The following is a 26,184-nucleotide window of genomic DNA, read 5'->3' on the forward strand; positions in this document are numbered from 1 at the left end:
ACAGTATATTGATGGGGGATTTACTTAAAAGATGTAACTACTGTTGAGGGTAAAGGGGAAGAATTGTGCTTTCATAAGGCAACTATAGTGGTATTAGCCAGCTTCTAAATTCTTTTCAGTGGGGGCTATCTGTAACTTCTAAATGGGAAGCATTCGGGGAAATAATTGTAGAAGCTTTTATTACCAACTAAGATATATTATTCACGGTTTAAACCTAAATGGATGACAGATGAACTAGTGAGACCAGTGACAGAGAATAAAAATGCATGGGAAGTATATATATGAATAGTGTTCAGATTGCTGGGAAATTGATTAAATATTGTGCATCTAAATTCAGACATACATAAAGAAGTTTTGGGGATTTGGAATACTATATATATATATATATATATATATATACACCAATTTATAATAACCAAGAGCTAAATGATTTTGTGATAACTGTGAGGAAAGTAGAAGTGAAATTATTGAGGATAAAACTAAATAAGGCACCTGGGGCTGATAGAATCTATCCAGTTCTATTAAAAGAAGCAGCAAAACAAGTAAGAAAACCATTGGCCATAATTATGTGAACATCCTTGCATTCAGGGAAAGTAGTTGGAAATGTGCAAATGTCTCTCCTGTTCACCGGGGTGGTGATCAGAGGGCAAAGTGAGTGATTATAGACTGCCAGTTCGACTGCAATTCTAGGGAAAATAATCGTCTTGACAGGTATGCAGTTATATGATAATCACAACACTGATTCGTTAAGGGAAGATTTTGTCTAACTAATCTGACTGGCCACTGCAAGGTGATACTATTCCATGTAGACATCTATACAGATTGGAGCAGTATAGTATTAGGGGCAAATTACTGCTATGAATAAAGGGATAGTTGCATGGCAGAGGGCACAGAGTTGTTATTAATGGACATTGTTCTTTTAGACTTAGTGTTATTAGTGGAATTTCCCCAGGGTTCAGTGTTGGGCCCATTGTTGTTTTCTGTATTTATTAATGGTATTGATGAAGGCATATCAAGGTTAATGTTGAAGTTTGCAATTGGTACAGTTTTGCAGGGCTGTTAATGACAGAAATCAGGGTCTAATGTCACAACAAAACCTAGAAAATATTAAGCAAATGGACTGAGAAGTAGCAATTGCGGTTCAAAATCGAAAAATGCAAGGTGCTGTTTACAGGAAGAAATAATCCCAGAATAACATACCAATTGTGAATGGTATATACTGCATTCAAGGAAGTTTAAAAGGACCTGGAGGTAGAGTCCAAATGAAGTTCTCCGAGCAGTGTAGACAGGCAGCTAGGACAGCTTGTATTCTCTCAATTGATAACCAGAATTTTTACAGCAGGGACAAGGAGGTGATTGTCCTACTGTATAAGGCAATGGTTGTCTTGAGTATTACATACAGGTTTGTAAGCCTTATTTTAGGAAGCATGTGGATCAGTTTGAACAAATGTTGAGAAGAGAGACAAGATTAGTCAGGCACACAAACTGGTACCCTTACCAAGAAAGATTTCAGTTCTGCAAATTTCAGCATCTGGAAACTAGGTACCTGCAATGGGATCTTGAAATGTTAAGGCTTTATGTGGATTGAGTAAATTAAATTTGAAGGCAATATCTTAAAAGCTTGACTCAATCTCCCCCAAGTGGATTAACTCAGATCTGTCTGAAGGCCTCTGTTGTTGTTGTTGTTGTTATTTGGTTTTTTTAGGAGCATTAACAACTAAGGCCATATTGCTCCGGGGATTTGCGGTGGTCATTCCCTGACCTTTCCGCATCCTCCGTATTTGGTGGTCACAGGCTTGAACCCCGGTCTAATCAAGAAGCGTGTGCTACGCCTTGCCACTCCTGCCCACCTGGCTACGGAGGCCAAGTGGCTGCCATTCCAAATGGCTTACAGAGGACAAGGCCTCTGTAAGTCATTTGGAATGGCAGCTTTTATCAGTGTAGCCGCAGTAGTAGTGGGTAGAATAAACCTATTATGAAGCAGTAGAAGAGATTTAAAGAAAGGTGGTGCCAAGCATCTTTGCCATTACTGTTGACACTTTAAGGGGTCAGGGAAACTACTAGTCGGAGTTGGGTGGTTGTTAATACATATTCACGTTTAGCTGATGTCATTAGAGTAATGCTTGCACATACTCCAAGAGTTTTTGTATTATCTTTCAGAAGCCAAAAGAGGCTTCTGATATTGGGAGGATGTGCCTGAGGGCAGCAGTGTTTTAATGAATGGGAAGCTTATGCTAGGATAGTAAACATACTTAGTTTCAAGGGCTGTGTCATGATAATGGATACCATACAAGCACATAATCTTAACTATGGCTATAGGGATGTCAAGCGTGGTATCAGTAAAATGAATTTTAACTCATTTTACTGACTAGAACTAACACTGATATAATGAAAAATAATAAAGCTAATAAAAACTTCATGTCACTCAGAAATAGAGAATAAGTTTCTTGAACTGTAATAGTATAATAGAAAGAGGCATTAGCATTAGTAGAGGCATTTGATGCAAGAAAGCAAGCTTATGCAGCATCAGCCAAAAAAAAAAAAAAAAAAAAACCCCACTTCCACTTCACCCCTCTGTTCGTTCAAAATACCTGTCCAGCTGAGCCTTAAACTTATTTAGGCTATCAACCTCCACCACAAGGGATGGAAGTCTGTTCCACCAACCAACCACCCGCTGGCTAAAGGCAAATTTCCGCATGTCTATCCTACATCTGTCTTTCCTCAATTTGAATTTATGCCCTCTCAGGTGATTTTCTGAGCTAGAGGAAGAATCCCATCAGCATTGAGCATGCTTAAACCATTCAAGGCTTTATACACCTCTATCAGATCACCTCGCTGGTGCCTAGTCTCCAGACACTGTAATTTGCAAAACTTAAGCCTTTCTTCGTAAGAGCACCCCTTTGTTCCATTCACTAATCTTGTTGCCCTTCTCTGTACTCGTTCCAGCAGCTCTACATCCTTCTTGAAATGAGGCCTCCAGACCTGTATACAGTACTCTAGGTGTGGCCTGACCATTGCCTTATACAATGGAATAATCACCTCCTTATCCCTGCTGGAAAAATTCCTGTATATCATTGACAATACTCCATGAGCTACTCTTGCAGCCCATCTGCACTGCTCAGAGAACTTCATATCTGCCTGCACAACCACCCCCAAGTCCCTTTCATTCTCTACCACTGTCAGTGTAGTACCACAGAGTTGATATGTTGCTCTGGGGTTGCTGTTTCCCATGTGTAGTACTTTACATTTGTCAATGTTAAACTTCATTTGCCACCTCTCAGCCCATCTGCTCAACTTTTCCAGATCCTGTTGCAGCAGCATAGTGTCAGTAGTGTCCTTGACAACCCTGCCAACCTTTGTATCGTCTGCAAACTTGGACATTAAGCTTGATATACCATCATCAATATCATTTATAAATACAGAAAACAATAATGGACCCAACACTGAGCCCTGAGGGACTCCACTAATAACATTAGTCCACGATGAGCAGTGTCCATTGATTACCACTCTCTGTCTTCTCCCCCTCAACCACCCCTTTATCCATAGCAGCAATTTGCCTCCAATGTCACACTGCTCCAATTTGTGTAGCAGTCTTCCATGTGCAACAGTATCAAAAGCCTTTCTAAGATCCAAGTATATAATATCAAAGTTATTCCCTGCATCCAGTTCTTTTGTGACTGCATCATAGTATCCAATCAAGTTGGTCAGGCAAGACTTCCCCTTAAAAAACCATGCTGTGTCCGAGCTATAACTGAAGTCTTGTCTAAATGATCCTGCAGTGCTTCTTTAACCAGTGCCTCCATTAATTTTCCTGGAACAGAAGTTAAGCTCACAGGTCTATAATTACTTGTGTCAGCCTTTGATCCTCCATTGTGAATTGGGGTCACATTTGCACATTTCCAGTCTATGGGTACCTCCCCTGAGTTCAAGGAAGCTCTCATAATTATGGCTAAGGGTTTGCTTACTTCCTTTGCTGCCTCCTTTAATATAACTGGATAGATCCCATCCACCGCAGGTGCCTTTCTTGTGTTTATCTTCAACAGTTTCTCCTCCACTTTACTCCCAGTTATTTTAAGATTCTGTAGCTTACTGCTAGAGTTGAATACACCTCTGGCATTCCCCTTGCTGAATAACTCCTCATGTGTGAATGTCGATGCAAAATATTCATTTAGTTTGTTAGCTACCTGAGCAGGATCATCAACAGTTGACCCATCAATATCAAGTGGACCAATCTGATTCATCCCCTTCCTTCTAGAGTTTACATAAGTAAAGAACTCTTTGCTGTTTTTCTTTGCATCCCTTGCCAAGGATTTCTCGTAATCTGCCTTCGCCTGCCTAACCTCCTTTGTAACTTGGTTGCATATCAACTTGTATCTATCATAGGCTTCTGTGTCATGTGTTAATTTGTAAGTATCCCATGCATTTTTCTTCTCTGCCATATGCCTCATTAGTTCATCTGACATCCATTTTGGCCTAAACCTTGAACAATATTTCTTAGTTGGTATGTAAAGCCTAGTAGCTTCCAAGATAAGTTCTTTGAATGCTTCCCATTTTGAATTTGCTGTTGGTAACATCATCAGTTTGTCCCACTGTATAGAATTATTATATAGAAATATTAATATAGAAATATTAATAATAAAACACTATAGAAATATTAATATAGTTATTCTAGTGAAGGATTGATTATGAGCATAATCACTTGCTAAGAGAGCAAAAAATAGGGACAGAATTTTTCACATATGAATACAAAGAAAAGAATGAATCAGATTAGACCCTTACTATAATGGGTGTGGATAACCCAGCTGATGAATAAAACAGGTACTTCACATCACCCTCTGGAGATGAAGACTCTGTTTGTGGCTTCTGGGAGTAGAAAGTGTATGAGTGAAGTTGAGAGTAGTGCAAAATTAGCAATGTTGAAATTACAAAAGATTGTTTATTATATAAAAACATTTAACCTTATAGGCAAGTAAGGCTCCTGGGGCTGTTGATGGGATATATACCCAGTAATTTTGAGGGAGGTAATGAGAGGGTGCATTGAATGAATTGGATTAAATTATGAGGGCTTCATTGGATTCAGGAACAATTCCTTTGCATTAGAGGAATGCAAACATATCACCGACCCATAAAGGCTGTTCCAAGGATGAAGTAAATAACTAATAGGCCAGTCAGTTTGACTTCAGTTGTAGGGAAAATCATGGAAGCGATGATTGAGAATACAATATGGGGAGTATTTGAATAGAAATGGCATTCTGAAGGAAACTTATCCAGATTAGGCTTATATGACATATTTTCACAGTGGCAAATTTTATGCAATTTTAAATATTGTTATTTATTTTCTTTTAGAGCCTGCTGAAACTTCAAGATGGACTGAAGAAGAAATGGAAGTAGCTAAACAGGGCCTTCGTAAACATGGAACAAACTGGGTTGCAATTTCAAATATGGTTAACTCAAAAACCAAAGAACAGTGCAGAAATTTTTACTTTAACTATAAGAAAAAACTTGGCTTAGAAGAAATTGTTCAAGAATACAGAGAGGTAATCATATATTACAAAATAAATTTCTGTAACATTTTTTTTATTATTGATGATGCAGTTCTAATTCTAAAATTTTTCACTATAAGTGGGTTGAATAAAAGAAATTATGGGAAAAAAAATGTTTGTCCATAATTTATAGAAATGTGTAGTTTACTCTAATATTGTAATTACAACTTAAATATGAAATTCTGATTCCTTTCAAGAAATACAGACCAAATTATTTTAATTGTATATTTATTTATTTATTATTATTATTTATAAATAATATCAGAACAAGGACTAAAATTTATTTATCATTCAAATCTGTTATACTTGGTGGGTGTACATGTCACTTTGATGGTGCAAATTCATCTTTTTTAATAGGCTTTTACTAGCCTTTCATTCATTATTTTCTTCATTCCCCTATTCCCTGATCTGTATTCCTCTTGGTCTGCCTGTAAGCCTGTTACTATCCATGTTTGCTTCAAATATTGATTTACTAATCTCCCTACTCCCATTCTTTTTACATGCCCATATCATCTTACAGTCCTTTCTCTTCCCAACTCTTATTTCAAATATTTTTATTTTTGATAAATTTCTTTATTTCTCATCCAGTTCATTGCTATGTAGATTAAAATAGCTAAAAAAAAAAATTGAGGAGCTAAATAGGCTTTTTTTCTAATTTCTCATTTTACTCCTGATGAATATGTTTAAGTGGCTTATTTTGTACTGTCATGTCCTGCCATACTGTTTTCTTTTTCAGTAGATTATGACCTCCCCACTCTTTAAGGAAATGTTCAATAAATTATTGATATGACAGTACGAGCCCTCCTTGTCACCTGTCTCCACTGCACAAAGAACATTGTCTGCCCATATTATGACTCCGAAATATCTTTCATCGTCTACTTTTTATAATTCAACCTTGCCTAGTGTATGAGTTATGTTGGAGTTGCTATAACCTTGCATTTTGCTGCATTAAAACAGCTGCTAATTTTCTGACCACCATGAAGTTTGAGTCATTCTGACCTCTGCTTTGGTGCTGATCATTAATTACTCTACTGATCTTAATATCTGCAAATTTTGACATCATTAGATGTAATCCATTCATCATTGTCATTTAAGAAAATCAAACACAACAGTAGTCCCAGTATCAATCCAAGGGGGGAATGCTCATTATGTTAGCCCAGTACTTATAGTTGTGTTGTGATATCGGCCTTGTTCTGCTGATTTCACTGCTTTGTCACTTAAACTTCTAACATTGCCAGTACTATCTTGATAGTTGTTGTTGTTGTTATTTGGTTTTTTAGGAGCATTAGCGACTAAGGCCATATTGCTCCGGGATATGCGGTGGTCATTCCCTGACCTTTCCGCATCCTCCGTATTTGGCGGTGACGGGCTCGAACCCCGGTCTAATCAAGAAGCGTGTGCTACGCACTGCTGCTCCTTCCCACCTGGATACGGAGGCGCCAATTTTGATAGTTCTATTAGCATATACAGCTCTGTATCCTGACAAGCACAGTGCTGACCTTGTTAGTCTGGGTGACATCTTGGCCAGTATAAGTCTCATTTGCTTTGTCCTGCCATAGTGGTAGGTTTTTGGCATAATTTATCCAGTTTGGTCAGTTTAGTCTCATATTGGTAGCCCATCCAAATTCATTCAGTATTCATATACAGCAGGCCCCCGTTATAATGCGGTTCGCTTTACGCTGATTCACTATAACGCTGTTCTTACATTATAACCCATATCTGACTATAACGCTGTCAAAACTCACTGTAACGCTATTTTACTAGCATACAGATTGAATTTTTGGCAAATCAGTCTTCAGTCCAGTCTGTTTTGAGCCTTTTTTTTTTTTTTTTTTTTGGCCAAAGGAGAAAATAGCCACCATGAAATTAACTACAGTAATTATTTTTATAATTTCTACTCTATGTACAAAATTGAAACTTTCAATATGCTCTTTATTTTCTTGGTGTGGATAGTTTCAAGGGAGAAATTCTTTTTTAGTACTCAAGTTGAAAAAATTTTCCATCCAGTGTCATATGTTGTTACGAAGTCTGCATTTTCTGTTCTGACCTGTAATAGAAAGATACTAAAAATAGATTTACTCCCTATCTCTTCTTTTGTTTTACTGTGGGAACTATAACTTGCGAAATGTTTTTCACACAATCAATCCCATGAGTGCTAAATGCGGTGCTGTTTCTTGTACAGTATTCTCTTGTCTTCTGAACTCCTCTGACCTTGTGGTTACCCGAAGTACATAAAATTTGTTTGTTTTACTGTTTTGGAAATTCCATAAACATTCTCCATGAGTCACACCTTAATTGATTTACAGTACTTTTCCTGCAATAAACAACCATTTGATTTTACTGCACGGTAAAATCGAACTTTTCAGATAAATAAAACATTTGTCACCGTCTTCAGCACACTTGCCAGAGAAATTCTAGATATCATTCAGTGCATACAGTGTTAGACATACAGACAGTTTACTGTACTTGAACATCGTATCACAATCAGTGCAACGCAGTTACATTTGCAGAGAGTTATGGCGGATAAGAATGAAAAAGCAACAATGTCTGGACACGGTGCAAAGATTGGAAAGGTAAAAAAAAAAATAGAGTTTGAAAATTAAATTAGACGTTTTGAAGAGAATTGATTCCGGTCAAAGACAAGTGGATGTGTGCAATAATTTAGGACTGGCAGGTTCAACTGTAAGAACAATCATAAAAAATAATCAATTTTAGCAGCTGGAAAAACAGCCGTTCCCCTGCAGGCAACTAAGTTGACCAGGGCTAGGCCGGCTATTATGATTGAAATGGAGAAACTTCTACATGATTTTATTGAAGACAACATTCAACGTAGAATTCCTTTAAGTTCAATTATTATTAAAGAAAAAGCGAAGAGCCTATATGAAGATTTAAAGGAAGCTCACCCCGAAAAAAATGTGGAACTATTTAACGCTAGTAAGGGCTGGTTTGATAGATTTAGAAAGCACTATAACCTGCACAACGTAGCAATACAGGGAGAAGCTGCAAGTGCAGATCAACAAGGAGCCGAAACTTTCAAAAAAGAATTTGTTAAAATTATTGAAGAGGGATGTTATACTGCTCAACAAGTTTTTAACATAGATGAAACAGGTCTTTTTTGGAAACGAATGCCTAAAAGAAGTTTCATATCGAAAGAAGAAAAAAACATGCCAGGCTTCAAAACGGCGAAGGATCGGTTAACTTTGTTGTAGGGTGGTAATGCTGCGGGGGATTTTAAATTAAAACCCCTTTTAGTTTACCATTCCGAAAATCCAAGGCCTCTTAAAGGTTTAGCTAAATCAAACCTACCTGTAATGTGGAAGGCTAATAAAAAAGCTTGGGTAACCAGGCCGCTTTTCATTGATTGGTATACTGAGTTCTTCTGTCCTGCAGTGGAAAAATATTGTGCAAAAAATAACATTGGTTATAAAGTTATTCTAATCATGGACAATGCGCCAGGACACCCAAGCAAAGAGAGCTTAGAAGACTTGAACAATCACATAAAAGTTTTTTACATGCCTCCAAACACTACGTCTCTGATCCAACAAATAGACCAAGGAGTAATTGCAACATTTAAAGTGTACTACATAAGGAACACCTTTTCCCAAGCTATTAAAGCCATCAACACTGAAAATGTACCGAGCTTAAAGGAGTTTTGGAAATCCTATAACATTAAAACCGCCATCTACAACATTTCAAGTGCCTGGGATGAAGTGACTCAGAAAACCATGAATGGAGTGTGGAGGAAAGTTTTGAAAAATTGCATAAAGCATTCCCAGGAACCTGATGATTCCGTTGAAAATGTTAAAACACAAATTGTTGAGCTCAGAAAAGAAGCAGGATTACACAAAATTAACGAAGACATCGTACAAGAGATGATCGACAACGACAGGGATGGCCTCTCTAATGAAGAACTAATGGAAATTATAAAAGAACAAGAGCTTGCTATTGAGGGAGATGATGATCACGATACTATAGATAAAGAACCGATGAAGTCGCTGACTGCAAAAGGACTTAGTGAAGCTTTTGAACACTTCGAAAAAATGTGTGATTATTTCCGGGAGAACAACCCTGACATGGAACGAAGTGCCATGGTAATAAGAAATTTGAAGAAAGAAATGAATCCCTACATGATGTTGTACAATGAGAGGAAGAGGGCCAAAGCACAACCCAAAATTGACACATTTTTCAGTCCAAAGATACGAAAACTCGAGAGCACAAGGCCATCGAATTAATAAATTCATGATTTTCGTTAGTTAATTACCTCATATGTGTATATAATGTAGAATATTTTATATGTACAAAATTTTGAATATTAAATATTTTTAATCGACATTGGTGCATATTTTCACTACCATTTATTATTGATTAGAAAATATCCTATGGAATAGACCGCAACTCACAAATACATATGTTACCTTATGGGAATATGGCGCTCGCTTAGCGCGGATTCACTTAGCGCTCTGTTTTCCCCGAACAAACTATCAGCGTTAAGCGGGGGTCACCTGTAGTTGGCTACCTGCTAGCAGGCACCACTATAATAAAGTTGAAATAGATATTGTGTCTGAAACCCAGTAAGGTCCTGGCAAGTCAAGCTTAAGCAGGATGACCAGATGCTTACAGCCACAAGAAACAAAAATTTTAAAGCCTAAAATCCAGGACAATAAAGAATTTGCCATGTTTAGTTAATTCAGCTCTAAAATTATAACAGAAATATTTATAAAAGATAAAATATAGTTTAATAAATTGTAAAATAATTACATTAATATATTTTAGGTATAATTAAGCAGTATTACAAGCATTCGCTATCCTTTACTAGTCTATTAATACGGTACTTGAAGATCTCTCTAAATTGCATAAAGTATTACAATAAAATTAAATCAGGAGCCAAAGGCTTTACCTAATCATATTTTCTTAAGCTTCTTTCTACCTTATCATATTTTTATAAACAAAACTTTACATTAAATTTGCATTGCATAATGTAAATTTATGACTGCAAAAAATGTATTCACGGTATTCATGACTGTCAAAAATGAACTAAGAGGACACAAATTTGGTATCAACGTGAGTGTGTTGGGGGGGGGGGTTCCAATTACCATACTGAAAAATGTCAAAAATAGTCCATGTGAAAATTACACTGTAAACTTCCAAAAAATAACAGTATGCCACAAAGAACCAACTTAATGTCCATTTCACATATAAAATTATTAACTAAAATGTTTTAAATTGCTTATATATTGAAACAAGAAAAAATAAGTAAACAGTGAAGCAGTTGCATGAAACTAAATATTTTAATATGGAAGGACTACTTCAACCTGTGTTATTGGTTAATTTTGAAACCTCTCATGTATTAAAATCATTTTTTTAGAGTCAAGAAGGGAAAGAAGAGCAACAGCAAGAAGAGAAACCCCCTCCTACAGTTACAGATGAAGAAGAAAGTGGTGAAACTACGTCAAGCTGTGAGGAAGATAATTGTGGAGAACGATGCAGTAGTGACACTGCTAGTGCTCCAAGTCCAGCTGGAAAAATGTTAGAAGAAGGTAAGCGATGATAATTATTACAGTTGCAATGCCCGAACTTTAAAGGGAGAGATTTTATAAACACCAAACAAATTTGGTATATCTTTAATTTCCATTCAATGTCCTTTTTTGTTGTAGGTATTAGTGTCCTTAAAATTGCATATTTTTACATAACGACAACTTCTGATTTACATCATATTGTATTAAGGGCAGTGCAATGGTGGATGAGAGGACTGCACCTTCAACAGAAAAGATTATCCTAAAGGCATCTTGTTTTGATATAATATTGAAATTCGAAATTTAAAAACTTGCTTCCTCTCTTCCTTTTTCAAGAATATTACAAGGAACAAAATTTCAAAAATAGAGCTTTGCTTGTCTTTTTCATTGTGCCTAGACATTTTGTTAACATGAAAGACCTGTATGACAACATAATTCATTTTAATTTCGATAAATACAACCTTTTTCCTGCAAGCACTTGGAAGTACTGCTACCAATAGACCAAGGGTTGATACATTCAAAGCTATTATTCCCAGCAGCCCATGCAACAACTCATCACTCGTATAGATGGTGAAGACCAACTGCCAACTCGTGAGTTTCAGAATAGACTACAATATTAAGAAATCTGTAGACAACATCACATTATCAATGGAGAATGTCACTCGAACTAGAGGGAATAGTGTGTGGAGGAATATGTGGCTGGAGTGAGTTCACAATGTTCAAAAATTTGCTAGTGTCCTTGAATTCAGTTATGGATTGTTGTGTTGGCAAGTTAGATTGGCTTCCAGAAAGTGGACATAAGTAACATTGTGAAGGTGCTGGAAATCCATGATGCTGAATGACCAGTGAGGATCTGACTGAATTATTAGTGTCGGCCACTTCCATGACAATAGACGGAAGTTTGTTCTAACAAACAGTTACTCTCTGGCTGAAAGCAAATTTTCACACACCTATCATACAACCACCATTATTTAGTTCAAGTTTTTCCCTTATGTGGTGTTATCTGAGAAAGAGTGAGGATGCTATCAGCATTTAGTTTACTTGATCCATTTAAAACCTTAAATACTTCAATCAGGACTCCTTACATGTGCCTAATTTCCAGATGCTGCAGTTTACAGAACTCAAGCCTTGGTAAGAGTATCCTTTTGTACCCCTTGACTAATCTTGTTGCTCTTTGCACTTGTTCCAACAGATACACATCATTTCCTAAAATGAAGCTTCCAAACTTCTCTGCAGGGTTCAAGATGTGTTAAAACTATTGCCTTATACAGTGGGATTATCACCTCCCTCTTACTGCTAGAAGAATTCCCGTATATCATTGATAGAGCCTAATCAGCTATCCTGTATATCATTGATAGAGCCTAATCAGCTATCCTAGCAGCCTGCCTGCACTGCTTGAAGAACTTCATGTTGTTATATGCGATTACCATTAGCTCCTTTTTTGTTTTTCACCAAATTGGATGTGGTAACATCTAATTGGTATGTTATTTTGGAGTACTTCTGCCTAATTGTAGTTAGTACCTTACATTTATTAATGTTAAACTTTAATTGCCACTTCTCAGTCCATGTGCCTAATTTTTCAGGTCTTGTTGCAGTAGTACATACACCTTAATCTCTGTCATTAACCAATCTGCCAGCCTTTGTGTCAACTGCAAATATAGACATTGAGCTTGGTATGCCTTTATCAGTATTGTTAATAAATATTGAAAACAGCAAGGGGCCGAGCACTGAACTCAGAGGGACTCCACTAATAACATTAATCCAAGAAGAGCAGGATCCATTAATAACTACTCTATGCTACCTTCTTGCCCGCTTCTTTATCCATTGCAATAACTTGCTCCAAATGCCATGCTGCTGCAATCTGTACAGCAGTCTTTTATTTAGAACACTATCAAAAGCTTTACTGAAGTCTAATTATACAATGTCAGAATTATATGTGCATTCCAATTTCTCTGTTGTTGCATTATAGCAGCTAAGCAGGTTGGTCAGACAAATTCTCTTAAGTAATCCATTCTGCAATTTCCATATAACTGTATTCCAGTTGAGACCATCCTGCATAACTTCTCTAACCATTCACGCTGTTTTCCCCTGGAACAGAATTCACTTCACCCTTTAGTCCCTCCTTTGTGAATAGGGGAGACATTTGTACATCTGGACACTATAGGCCCCCTCGACATGGACACTTGTACATAGTGATCAGACCTCCCAGTGATGTTGCTGGGCTTCTGGATTAGCATCACTGGGATCTAATGCTCACAGGCTAGCATCGTAGGAATCCAGCAAGTTTGCCATGTGCTGCAACTCGTGGAAATTCAGAAAAGGGGATCCTAATGGTTGAGGGGTAGGACCAGCTTTAACACACACAACTTTGGCCCCTGCTTCGACAAGATGGGTGGCCCTGGATAGCTCGGGCAGGATCAATCCGCTAGTGGGTTCGCTTGTGAGGGTCAACCGTGTCAATGCCATACCTCTACCTTCATGGTCTGAGGGACAGGATTCAGGCTGGTGGCAGTGTGGGTATAGCATCTTGAAAGCCCAGCACTGAACAAAAACAAAAAAAACTCGTGAATAAACCTATTTCTTCTGGAGCTCAACTTGGTCCCTATCTGAAAATTTGACCATTAACACAGATAATGTCATGTCTGCTAAAAGACAGAAAATCAAAGTTATATCAGGCCCAACACTGTGTTACCTGATAATTCACTCCACTAGTGAGGCGCCTCCATAGCCAGGTGGGCAGGAGCAGCAGTGCGTAGCACACGCTTCTTGATTAGACCGGGGTTCGAGCCCATGACCACCAAATACGGAAGATGTGGAAAGGTCAGAGAATGACCACTGCATATGCCTAGAGCAATATCGCCTTAGTTGCTAATGCTCCTAAAAAAAAAAAAAAAAAAAAAACTGCACTAGTGAGAAGCCCTTAAGAAAAGTATTGCCCTTCTTTATCCAAAAGGGTTGGCAGAGTCTCTTAAATCTGTCAAATGGCTTCGTTCAGGTGACATACTTGTATAGACCAGAAGTGACAAACATTCGGAACAGCTCCTCCAAGCTACATCTATGGGGGGGGGGGATGCCTATTACATTTACCTCCACAAGACACTGAACTCATCCCGTGGTGTCATCGTTGAATGGGGTCTCCTGAAAGTGTCTGAAGTGAAAATCTGTTCTGAATTAAAACCACAGGGCTGACAGCTGTGAAATGAATATTCATGTGTAGGGATGGAAACTTGTTCCAACCAGAAACATCATTCTCATCAGCCAGAAACATTTAATTTACCAATGTCTCCTAATGAAATCAAAGCTGACTATTAATTGTCCATATGTCCCAAAACCTCTAAGGTGTTTTAAGTGCTAGAAATATGGCTCGCAAATTGGCATGTCATGGATCCCTTGAATGTGCTCAATGTGCTGCAAAGGAACATGAAACAACATCATGTTCAGCTACAAAACCGACTGCCAAGGAGAACACTCAGCTTACTCATGAGCATGCCAGAGGTGGAAAGAAGAAAAAGAAATTCAATGACTTAAGGCAGAGCTGAACGTATCTTATCAGGAGGAAAGAAAAGTGATGAAACCTACAAATATAAACAAACCCACCTATGCCCAAAAGGTAGCAAGGAGATGTTCCATTGGAACCCAAACAGAAATGACTATACCACCAAAAGAGTCATTCACTCCCATTGCACGTTACCTCTTAAGCTCAAAAAAAAAACCTGCACAGAAAGGTCAATCAGCTGCCACTCCCATATCGGCACCTCTTAATGCTCCACCAGTAACAAAAGTAGAGAATAAGAAGCTTGAGGTATCCTCTAGTGCCCAAGAAAATATGGACGTTGAGGAGAAGGTACCAGATGATTCAGTCTTGGAACTCTTTGCAGAATAGAAAATGGATACAGGACAGCATCCATACTTCCACAAAAGAGATAAATCCAAGACAAGACAGATAGGGCTGACAAAAGTAAGCCCTCAGCACTTTGGAAGTCACCTGATGGACCCACCGAGCTAAAATAATGGCTAAATTCCTACAGTGGAATTGCTGTTGATTTCAGCACAATACTGATGACATCAAGGTCCCTCTTGCATAAGCATGAGCCAATTTGCATTTGCTTGCAAGTAACATTTCAAGGCTAATGAAAACCCTTCCTTTAATAATACTACTATCGTGTGTATGGATAGAACTGGGGATTGACTCCATTCCAACCTGTACTGCTTTCCACTAACTTAGAAGTGGTAGCAATTCGCCTTATGGTTGGGTTTTCGTTAAGAGTCTGTTTGATTTACTTGTCACCCGGGGGATGAACAAATTAAAAGGCTTGTTAGTGCATATGATGAATGGGGTGATATTGTTGATTATCTAAGAGGTATAGTGCATAATATTTCTTATTAATAATTTACATACTGTGTTGTAAATATTACAGTTTCTTAGTAATTAATTATCCCAACGTGACTGATTCTGAAGATTGCATAAACATTCATTTTGAATTTTTGCAGTATACTATGACATACCTAATGTTATAATTAGTTTAGTTTAAAATTAACCAATTGTTATATTGTTCAAATAATGGATTTTTTGACTATTTTTGTGATACATGTAACTATTAAAATACATAACTACCTATTAAATTACATATTTCCATACATGTGGTTTTTTTTTTTTTTAATTATTTCCGTACTATTCCCTCACAGTTCATAGAATTCCAAAAATATGCTAATCATAGCTTAAGGCAGAAACTTAAATAGAAAATGGATACAGGCATTTGCGTTTGGTCAAATCAATGCATTTGGTCAAATCATAAAAATAACTTTTTATGATTTGACCAAACGCATCTCATTGCTTCTAGACGGTAAAACGCGATAAACTGGCGGTGAATTTTTCGGACCCCATAATGGATATGTCATGCAGACCTAACTGCAACAGTTCTTGGGAAGACTTTTGCTACCACCTCTTCAACATCATCTTTGCTATCATCTTTTTTAAGGAAAAGCAAACATGAAAAGCAGCCAATTAACTTCAAATGTAAGTATTCTCATCCTTATAATGGGCCCTTCACTATAGAAGTTCAAGTATTTATTTTTTATTATTATTTTTTTTATTTTTTTTTTTTTTTTTTGGCGGGCTCCAGGGTTTCCCCTATTTACCACTATAGAAGTTAAAAACAGCTCTAACTCTTGTCAATGCAAGTGCTGCTGGACCAGATCTCATCCATTATGAAATGATCAAATACCCTTCGGCAAACGCCATGGACCATTTGCAATTTCTATACGACAGGATCTTTCTAGAAGAGCAGTTTCCGGATTTCTGGCATAAAGCAATTGTGCTTACCTTTCCTAAGCCAGGAAAAGATCCAAAAATCCCAACAAACTACCGTCCTATTGCTGTCTGTGAAAAATCCTGGAGAGCATGGTCAATGCCTGCCTAATATGGTATTTGGAGGCAAATGGGCTCCTCTCCAGAGTGCAGTGTGGCTTCCTTCGGAAGCCACACTGCATGATGTTTCTGCTTGAAACATCCGAAGATGCCTTTTAAAAACAAAAACACCTGGTGTCTGTGTTCTTCAATATGGAAAAAGCGTATGACAACTTGGAGATTTGGAATTTTAAAAGACCTTCCTAGCATCAGCTTTAGAGGTCATCTCCCAGCCTTGGGCGCCTCCGTAGCCAGGTGGGAAGGAGCAGCAGTGCGTAGCACATGCTTCTTGATTAGACCGGGGTTCGAGCCCGTCACCACCAAATACGGAGTATGCGGAAAGGTCAAGGAATGACCACCGCATATCCCGGAGCAATATGGCCTTAGTTGCTAATGCTCCTAAAAACCAAATAACAAATAACAATAACTAACTCTCCCAGCTTTTATCAAAAACTTTTTATACCATCGTTCCTTCCAGGTTCGTGTTGGATCTACCCTCCCTCGGCCTTTTAGCCAAGAGGAGGGAGTACCACAAGGATCAGTTTTAAGTGTTATGCTTTTTGCCATCACAGAACAACTTCCTCCAACTGTAAACTGTGCCTTCTATGTTGATGATTTTAATATATTCTCTCTCAATCCCTCAACATGAGGGTAATGGAGAGACAGCTGCAACATGCTGTTGACCACCTGAGCTCATGTGCAGTGAATAATGGCTTCAGGTTCTCCCTGTAAAAGACCATTTGCATACATTTTTGCTTGCTGCATGCAATCTTCACCCTGAACCTGAACTGAGACTACGGTAAAATGCTTTTCCAGTATTGTGTTACCCTGAGACTAGATTTTTGGCTCACATTCGATAGAAATTTGACCTTTCTTCAGCATGTCTGTCAACTACATGTGCAGTGCATGAGAGACTTGAATATCCTATGTGCAGTCTCATTTAACTTTTGGAGTGCTGACCGATTCACTTTATTGCACCTCTGTCACGCATTTGTGCAATCTAAATTAGATTATGGGTCTCAGTTATATGCATCTGCTAGACTTGGCATACTCTGATGGTTGGACCCCATCCACCATCAGCTGATTCATATTGCCATTGGAGCATTTCAAACATCTCCAATCCAAAGTCTGTGTCGAAGCATATGAGTCACTGTTATCGTTTCATAGGAAACAGTTCTCTACAGTACACTTTCAAACTAAAATTGCTGCCACACCATCCCATGTGGACAGCCATTTTTGAGCCATGATGGGAAAATATTTATAATACCCGTTAGACTACTAACCACCCCTTTGGTATTCATGTCCAAGAGCTACTCGGAAAGCTTAACATAACCATAAACAATGCTGCCCTATCAACAAGGAACCAATTCCACCCTGGCATGCTCAAATGCCATTGTGGTTTGGAGTGATGAAATAAAATGTGTGTATCAACAACTTGGCAAAGACTTATTACCAGAATACACAACTGCAACATTGAAACATCCTGTTAGTATTATGGTGTGGGGATGCATTTTAAAGAATTGTGTCAGTTGACATGTTATTACCAGTAAATTAAATTTAAAAAAAAAATAATAATAACAATAATAAAAAAAATAACAATCTGTGATTCTTGAATGTAAATTGCTGTTGTCGTTCAGTGACTTGATCCTAGTACAAAAGGCGAGTACATCTTTCAGCCAGATGGTGCATGTTGCTTTACAGTCAAAACCTATGAAAAAACTGAAAAGACCATAATATAAATCAGATTATAATCTAGGCTGAAAGTTGCTTCTGAGATCATTCAGAGTTAGGTCAGGATGATTACACCTGAATAACTACAGTATTTATTAGATTCTGTGCCAAGGTGGATTGAAACTCCTTTAAAGGCAACTTCCCAACAAAATATTAATGTATCATATATTCCAACATATAAGTCAACCTCTAAAGCAGTAAAAAATTATCTAAATTTTAAGAATTATTGTATATGCAGAGTATAAAATCCTAACTTTGAATTAAAAGCATGTGCTTAGAGTTAGAAAGACATGATAATAAAAATAATAATAAAAAAATACCAATCTATAATTCTTGAATGTAAATTGCTGTTATCATTCAGTGACTTGATCCTAGTACAAAAGGTGATTACCTTTTTCAGTACCAGTATATTTGCAATTTTTTATATATATATATATATATATATATATATATATATATATATATATAGCCACTCACCGACTTATGTAAGGGTTGTGTTCTGCAGAACTCTACGTAACTTGAATTTTACATATCGGAATTTCCCTAAATGCTTAAGCAGCACTCACAACTATGCGCGCTGAATTTGATCGAAGCAAAAAAGAAATATTCAGCAAACTTGTAAATAGAATTATTTATTCAATTTTTTTAACTCGTGCGCAGGAAAAATTACAAAAGTGTACAAAATTATAAAATTTCAAAAAGAGAGGAGACAGGCATAACGTCAGCAAGTTTTACCTTTTAAGCATCGTTGCCAGAATTAACTCCCCAGCTGATAAGCACACCACTGCAGAAGTTGAGGACTGTGGAGATTTAGAAGGGGTATTTTCCAACGCATCACAAAATTTCTCTGCAGCTTGCAGAATCAGCACTGGCAACTTCACCGCATACTTTAATATTTTAGAAACCAGTGCGATGCTTGAACCTATTAAACCACCCATTGCTTGCCATGAACTTGGCTTGGGGTTCGCCGTACTTATTTTAATATCTTCATAAATATTTTGACGATAAATAAGCTCATACACCAACCATTAATTGAAATAACATATTTACAATAAAATTTAATGTATAAAAAAAATAAAAAAGGATGCGGTTATTGTAGATCGAGCACATGGATTCTGGGATCGTAAATGGCAGCTCGAGAGCCTGCGAATCTGTTCATCCGACAATACCATGAATTAGGGACAGGGGTATGCGTTTGCATCCCCTATTTGAAACTATTGTCCTAAGTACGGATAAACGGTTTTGCTTTTCACACTCCCGAGCTATTTCCACTTGCAGTTCTGACCACTCGCCAATGGAACCACGTGGAGAAATACCATGAGCCTGTTGTATATAAGGAAGTGTTGCCAGAAGATTCATTACTGTTGAGGAAGGAAGCTGATGCTTCCGAAAGCTATAGGTTTTATCGCTTTTAATCCAGTTTATTTTAGGTAATTTTATTATAATGATTTTATTAGTTTTAATTCTTACATAGTGTATCATAGCAGTTTTATTTTTTATACATTAAATTTTATTGTAAATATGTTATTTTAATTTGTAAATTCTAGTCACAGTAAAGAGTTATTTCAATTAATGGTTCGTGTATGAGCTTATTTATCATCAAAGACATGAATTTACCCAACCTCAGAGGCCTTTTCCAGGATATTCATAAATACTTTTTGCTTTTGCTTGAATGGCCATTGGACTCAGAGGCACTTGCTTCTGAATCTCATTTTCCATCCATATTATTAATAGCTTTTCCATCTTCAATATAGCACCTGAATGCTGTTAATCTTAAATGCGTTGATCCTTTAACATGTTCCTTTATACGCTCGCTGTCCCTTAAAATAGTATTTATTGTTGAAGCAGCAAGACCTAATTCTGTGCAATAGATGACAAACTTTGTCTGTCCTGCTTTGTACTTCTTAATTAATCATATTCATTTCTGAATAAATTTTGTTTTGTTTCCTAGCACTGCCAGCACTTGCACTTTCCATTGGGCCCTTTCCCTTCACCTATTGTAATAAGTAAATAGGAATGAAGAGAAGATTCTGAAAATTTATTTATGTTTTTTATATGATTCAAGATTTCAGTGAAGGGGAAACACATTTCACGATAATAACATAAAAAACCACACGATTCCAGTTATTGGTATTATCGCAAATGCAATAAGATTGCGTTTGCGATAGAGTTTACTAGCCATTTATAGATTAGTTTACTAGCCATTTATAGATTAAATAGATTTCGCTAACAGAAAAGCCCAATAAACTGGAAAGCGCAAATTGTTTTTATTGTTTTATGGTCGTGACCTCCAGAAATCTGCTTTAGAAAAATATCACGAAAGTGTTCAAAATTGATTCTTATAATGGAACACATGAAAATGATTAAAGTGTAGTGCAATTTGCATTATAAAAATTACCTTTTAGAGCAGTGGTCGCCAAAGTGGTCGATATCGACCCCTAGGGGTTGATAGAAAAATATAAGATGTCATTGTACGGGCAATATTTAATTCGGTTAACTTGGATTACCTCCATCCTGAATGACAACGCAATTAAGAGTGAATCATGGGAACAGTGACATGAATAAGACCTGTAAGATGGAGCAAGGTCATGAAAATAGTTACGGAGGCCAATCAAGTAGGCCAAAATGACGTATTTACCAATAAACGAATATTGGTGGTTCCCGCCCGGCCAATGCGAGATTGCAACACATGCGTGGTTGCTTATTTACTTATACTTACACGTATTCAATCCCAGTCTCATTTTTGCGCTTCGACATACAAGTGAGCGTTAAGGTTCTAAAATTCATCAACATACATGTTAAAATTCAATCGTTATTCATTCATGAACTGAACTTCTCTATGTTGAAGAGTTGAGCAGGACTAGTAGTTTTGTACATCCTATAGAAATACGTGAGTAGGTATATTATTTAGACTTATTACTTTTGTTTACTGACTTCAATTTTAATTATTTTGTTACAACCCCAGTAACCACAATGGCAGCTTCAGATTCTAAAAAGAAATGCAGACAATATTTGCTAGAATATTTGAAACTTGAGTTTATTGCTTCATTAACAAACGAAACGAGGCCTATGTGTCTTCTTTGTGACAAAACTTTTAGTAACGATGCAACGAAACCAGCAAAAATGAAAGATCATCTTCAAAGACTCCATCCCGATAAGAAAGATAAAGATCTTGACTTTTTTAAAGAACTGAAAGAGAAATACACACATCGACCAACTATAAAATCATTTATGAAAGCACCTGCCGAAGCCGACAATAAACAAGGATTAACAGCCTCCTACAATATTTCTTTTAATATAGCAAAAAAAAGGAAAACCATATACAATTGCAGAGGACATTGTTATATGATCTTCTACATGAGGAAGTCGGCGCCTCCGTAGCCAGGTGGGAAGGAGCAGCAGTGCGTAGCACACACTTCTTGATTAGACCGGGGTTCGAGCCCGTCACCACCAAATACGGAGGATGCGGAAAGGTCAAGGAATGACCACCGCATATTCCGGAGCAATATGGCCTTAGTTGCTAATGCTCCTAAAAACCAACCAACCAAACCATAAGGAAGTATAGACTTGCCCATTTCTTTACAGTGTACTGTCGGCACATCCGTAGCCAGGTGGGAAGGAGCAGCAGTGCGTAGCACACGCTTCTTGATTAGACCAGGGTTCGAGCCCATCACCACCAAATACGGAGCATTCGGAAAGGTCAGGGAATGACCGCACCGAGCAATATGGCCTTAGTTGCTAATGCTCCAAATAGCAACAATCAATCAATCACAGTGTACTGTACCAATAAATAAAATGTCGCAATGTAAACTTTTGAAAGAGCAGAAATAATAGAATCAAAAAAACAAACAGTTGTACGAGGGGGTTTTCGAAAAGTAAGGTAACACATTTTTTTTTTTTTCTTAATAATGGTGAAAGGGAATGAGATGAACCCCAGTGGACAGATAGACCCTTTAATAACGTTCAAAGAGACTGCCAGTGTAGTGCAGTGGTACTGTCGCCTCACAGCAGATTCCAGTTGTAAAATGGCGGCTACCATGCGAGTGTGGTCTAGAACAGGTGTTCGTGAAGTTATTTGCTTTTTTTGCAAGCAAAAGGGTCTTCACCAAGTGACATTCACTGTGAACTGGTTACTGTGTATGGCGAAAAGGTGATGACAAATTTTTTAGCATTAAATCAGCTCACACACCAACCATAAGAATAAGTATTTACTGTAACTAAAATATTTACATATTAACATAAAATAAATATTTACAAAAACTGCTATTATATTAAATTAAATTATATACATGTAAAAAACATTAAAACTGTGATAAAATCCTTGAGATAAAATACACTAAAATGAACCGGATTAAAAGCGATAAAAAAACAATAAAAATCTCTGGAGCTTTCGGAAGCATCGGCTTCCTTCCTCAGCAGTAACAAAACTTCCTGCAGCACGTCCATATATAACAGGCTCACGGTACCTATACACGTGGTGCAGTCGGCGCATGGTCCGAACTGGAAGCGGAAATAGCTCGGGAACGTGTTAAGCAAAACCGTTCATCCATACTTAGGATGATAGTTTCAAACAGAGGATGCATACGCATGCTTCTGTCCCTATTCATAATCTGTTCATCCGACCACAATATTATGAATAGGGACAGAGGTATGCATTCTCTGTTTGAAACTATCATCCTAAGTACGGATGAACGGTTTTGCTTAACACGTTCCCGAGCTATTTCCGCTTCCAGTTCAGACCATGCGCCAACTGCACCACGTGTATAGGTACCGTGAGCCTGTTATATATGGACGTGCTGCAGGAAGTTTTGTTACTGCTGAGGAAGGAAGCCGATGCTTCCGAAAGCTCCAGAGATTTTTATAGTTTTTTATCGCTTTTAATCCGGTTTATTTTAGTGTATTTTATCTCAAGGATTTTATCACAGTTTTAATGTTTTTTACATGTATATAATTTAATTTAATATAATAGCAGTTTTTGTAAATATTTATTTTATATTAATATGTAAATATTTTAGTTACAGTAAATACTTAATCTTATGGTTGGTGTGTGAGCTGATTTAATGCTAAAATATGAATTTTCCCCACCTCAGAGGCCTTTTTCAGGAGGTGATGACAAAGAAGTAGGTGTATTTTTGGTGCAATGAATTTAAAGCGGGCCCTTTTAACATTGAAGATTGACATCGGGTGGGCAGGCCTTTATCGAGCAAGACAGAAGACAACATTTCGTGCATTAAGGGCATTGTTCTTGAACACTGATAGAATGCTCTGTCACATCCCCCCCCTACAGCCCAGACTTGGCACCTTCAGACTTCCATTTGTTCGGCCCTCTGAAAAAACACTTTTCAGGCAAGCATTTCACCACAGATAAGGAAGTTCATCAGGCGGTGCGATGTTGGTTACTGCGTGTGGGCATGGACTTCTTCAGTACTGGTATTGATAAACTGATCCATCTTAGGGATAAGTGCATCAATAAAACTGAAGACTTTGCGGAAAAGTAATGCATGTTCACTTATTTCTTGGTGTGTAATTTCAACTTCGTATTATTAAACATAATCAAGAGAAAAAATGTGTTACCTTACTTTTCGGAAACCCCTCATAATTAGTGCAAATTTTTAATACACCGCTGCACGAAATACAGAAGATGACTGCAAAAAAAGGAGGGTTGACTTTATCATTAGTTAACTTATGATAAAGCACGAGTTTTGTGGTCAAAAAATAGAGATCACCGTAGGTCAGCACGTATGGTAAATAAAGCTTTACACATTAAGAGATTTTATGATTGTCCATATTTATTATTAGTTTTGATAAGAGCTATTATATGCTCAATATTTCCTGTATTTTTTTTTTTTTTACAAACTATAATAAATAATACAAGGATTACTTTTGTCTCTTTATAGGAAGGCCTCTTTTCCAACTCTCCTAGTCCACCACATAAAGAATTCAAATAGAATAATAAAATTAATAAAAATTCATTTTTTTAATGTGTTCCATACTGACAGCTTGCTCGTGATTCAATAAATCAGAATCACTGTTGAGGCCCCAACTTGACCCCTAAAATAACAACCTTTAATCTCATAAAAAGAGGGTTGTAATTTTTTTTTTTTAATAAAAAATTATGACTTGCTTTTTATGAGATTTGAATTATCACAAAATTAAAGAAGACTCCAAATTATATTCTCTAGATTTAACATCTTTATACACTAATGTTTATGTCCCATACTCACTAGATATCATTTGGGTCCTACTTAATGACAACAATATTAATATTATGAAAACTAGGCTCCCCAAAGATAAGATTTTTGAACTTACTAAGTTATTAGTTACTGCCAATTACATTTTATTTCAAAATAAAATATACAGACAGATCTTTGGCTTACCAATGGGCCTTAGTATTAGTGGACTCATAGAATTATATCTGGATAAAATAGAGAACATATCTGAATCCATTTATACCCCAAATCTCATATTACAGAAGATATTTAGATGATGTTCTTGTCATAACAAATCATACTACTATAAATTCTATTTTACAAGTCCTTAATAATATTCATACTAGATTAAAATTTACGTTAGAAATCGAGAAGGAAGAAACAAAATCTATAAATTTTCTTAATTTTACATTACAGAGGGTTCGGGAAAAACTAGATTTCAGTATCTACAGGAAACTGACTAATATGGGCATGTTATTACATTATAATAGCTATCACCCATATACATACAAAAAAATTGGTCATGCTTAATCAGTTCTTAAATGCTTTTAAATATTCAACCACACTGAATGCATTACGATTATAAATCAAGGAACTAACAAAAAGATTCCTCAATAGAGGTTACCCAATTAACTTTATTAACAAAGTTAAATTGATTGCCCAGGAAAAGATAACCAGTAATAATCAGAAAACTAATATTTAAACAAAAAAAGCATTTTATTACAATCCCATATGTTGAAAACTGGTATAATAAACTGAGTTATTTATGTAAGGGCACGGATATGAAAGTGATAGCTAAACCCACAAATAAATTGTATACATTATTAAGGAAACGTACGATTAATTCTTCCTTTCAACAAATCTTGTTTATAGCATTTCTTGCAAAGACTTGATTTGACTTACGTCGGATCCACTCGTTTGGGGGGGGGGGGTGTTAGATTTTCGCATGAAACAACATGAGGCTTCAGTATGCGTGTTAAGAACAAATGCCTCAGAGCTGGCATTTCGTGCTGTAAATGAAGAACATTCTTTCCTTTTTAATGAAGCTGAAATAATTAATGTCCGACCTAATTATAGTAAGTTACTTATTGCAGAAACCTTTAAAATGAAACTCTGCGAAAACTCGATTAACATTCATAGACCTTTTTTAATATCAGATGATTGGTCCTATAAGTGCATGGGTGATGAGAATTACATTTTCTTTTAAATACAAACACATCGGCACAATTTTATTGCTATTCTGTTCTGTGAAAATGAGACATCGAAAAGTATTTGTTCAACTTAAGGAAGAAAATATCTGTCTTCATGTATTCATATTGGTTTTAACTTATTTGTTAATGTTGACATAGTGTTTCCCTATGTTGATAGTTGCATCACAGTTTTAGGGGTCGGCTTGGGGCCTCAACGGTGATTCCAATTTATTGAATTGCAGGCAAGCGGTCAGTATGGAACACATTAAAAAAATGAATTTTTATTAATTTTATAATTCTATTTGAATTCTTTACGTGATGGACTAGGAGAGTTGGAAAAGAAGCTTTCCTATAAAAAGACCAAGGTAATCCCTGTATTATTTATTTTTAATAAAAATAATTTGTGTTCCAGTCTTCTTTCTTAAGTTATTTTAATAAAAATTTATTAAATTACAACTACTATGATATTTTTCTTTAAAAATAAAATAACTTTGAATTCAAAATGAAGCAGCAATCATTGATTATAAGTTAAATTTACAATATTTTAAAGGCTCCAGAATTAAGTCTACTAGTGTATTTATTAAATTTACA

At 36.6% G+C, this 26,184-nt stretch overlaps 1 protein-coding gene across 5 annotated transcripts in view; it reads left to right on the plus strand.

The window, feature by feature from the left end:
* Positions 1-26,184, plus strand: part of LOC150090205 (uncharacterized) — a 480,645-nt gene that overhangs the window by 446,159 nt on the left and 8,302 nt on the right. For all 5 annotated transcript variants that reach the window (XM_090389774.1, XM_090389777.1, XM_090389775.1 and 2 more), the window contains 2 exons: positions 5,347-5,537; positions 10,909-11,080. In XM_090389774.1, the coding sequence (XP_090245900.1) occupies positions 5,347-5,537; positions 10,909-11,080 (363 nt within the window). The remainder of the gene's footprint in view (positions 1-5,346; positions 5,538-10,908; positions 11,081-26,184) is intronic.

This window comes from Mastigoproctus giganteus, chromosome 2, assembly GCF_048544385.1.
Source record: "Mastigoproctus giganteus isolate SK-2022 chromosome 2, ASM4854438v1, whole genome shotgun sequence".
Taxonomy (NCBI): Eukaryota; Metazoa; Arthropoda; class Arachnida; order Uropygi; family Thelyphonidae; genus Mastigoproctus; species Mastigoproctus giganteus.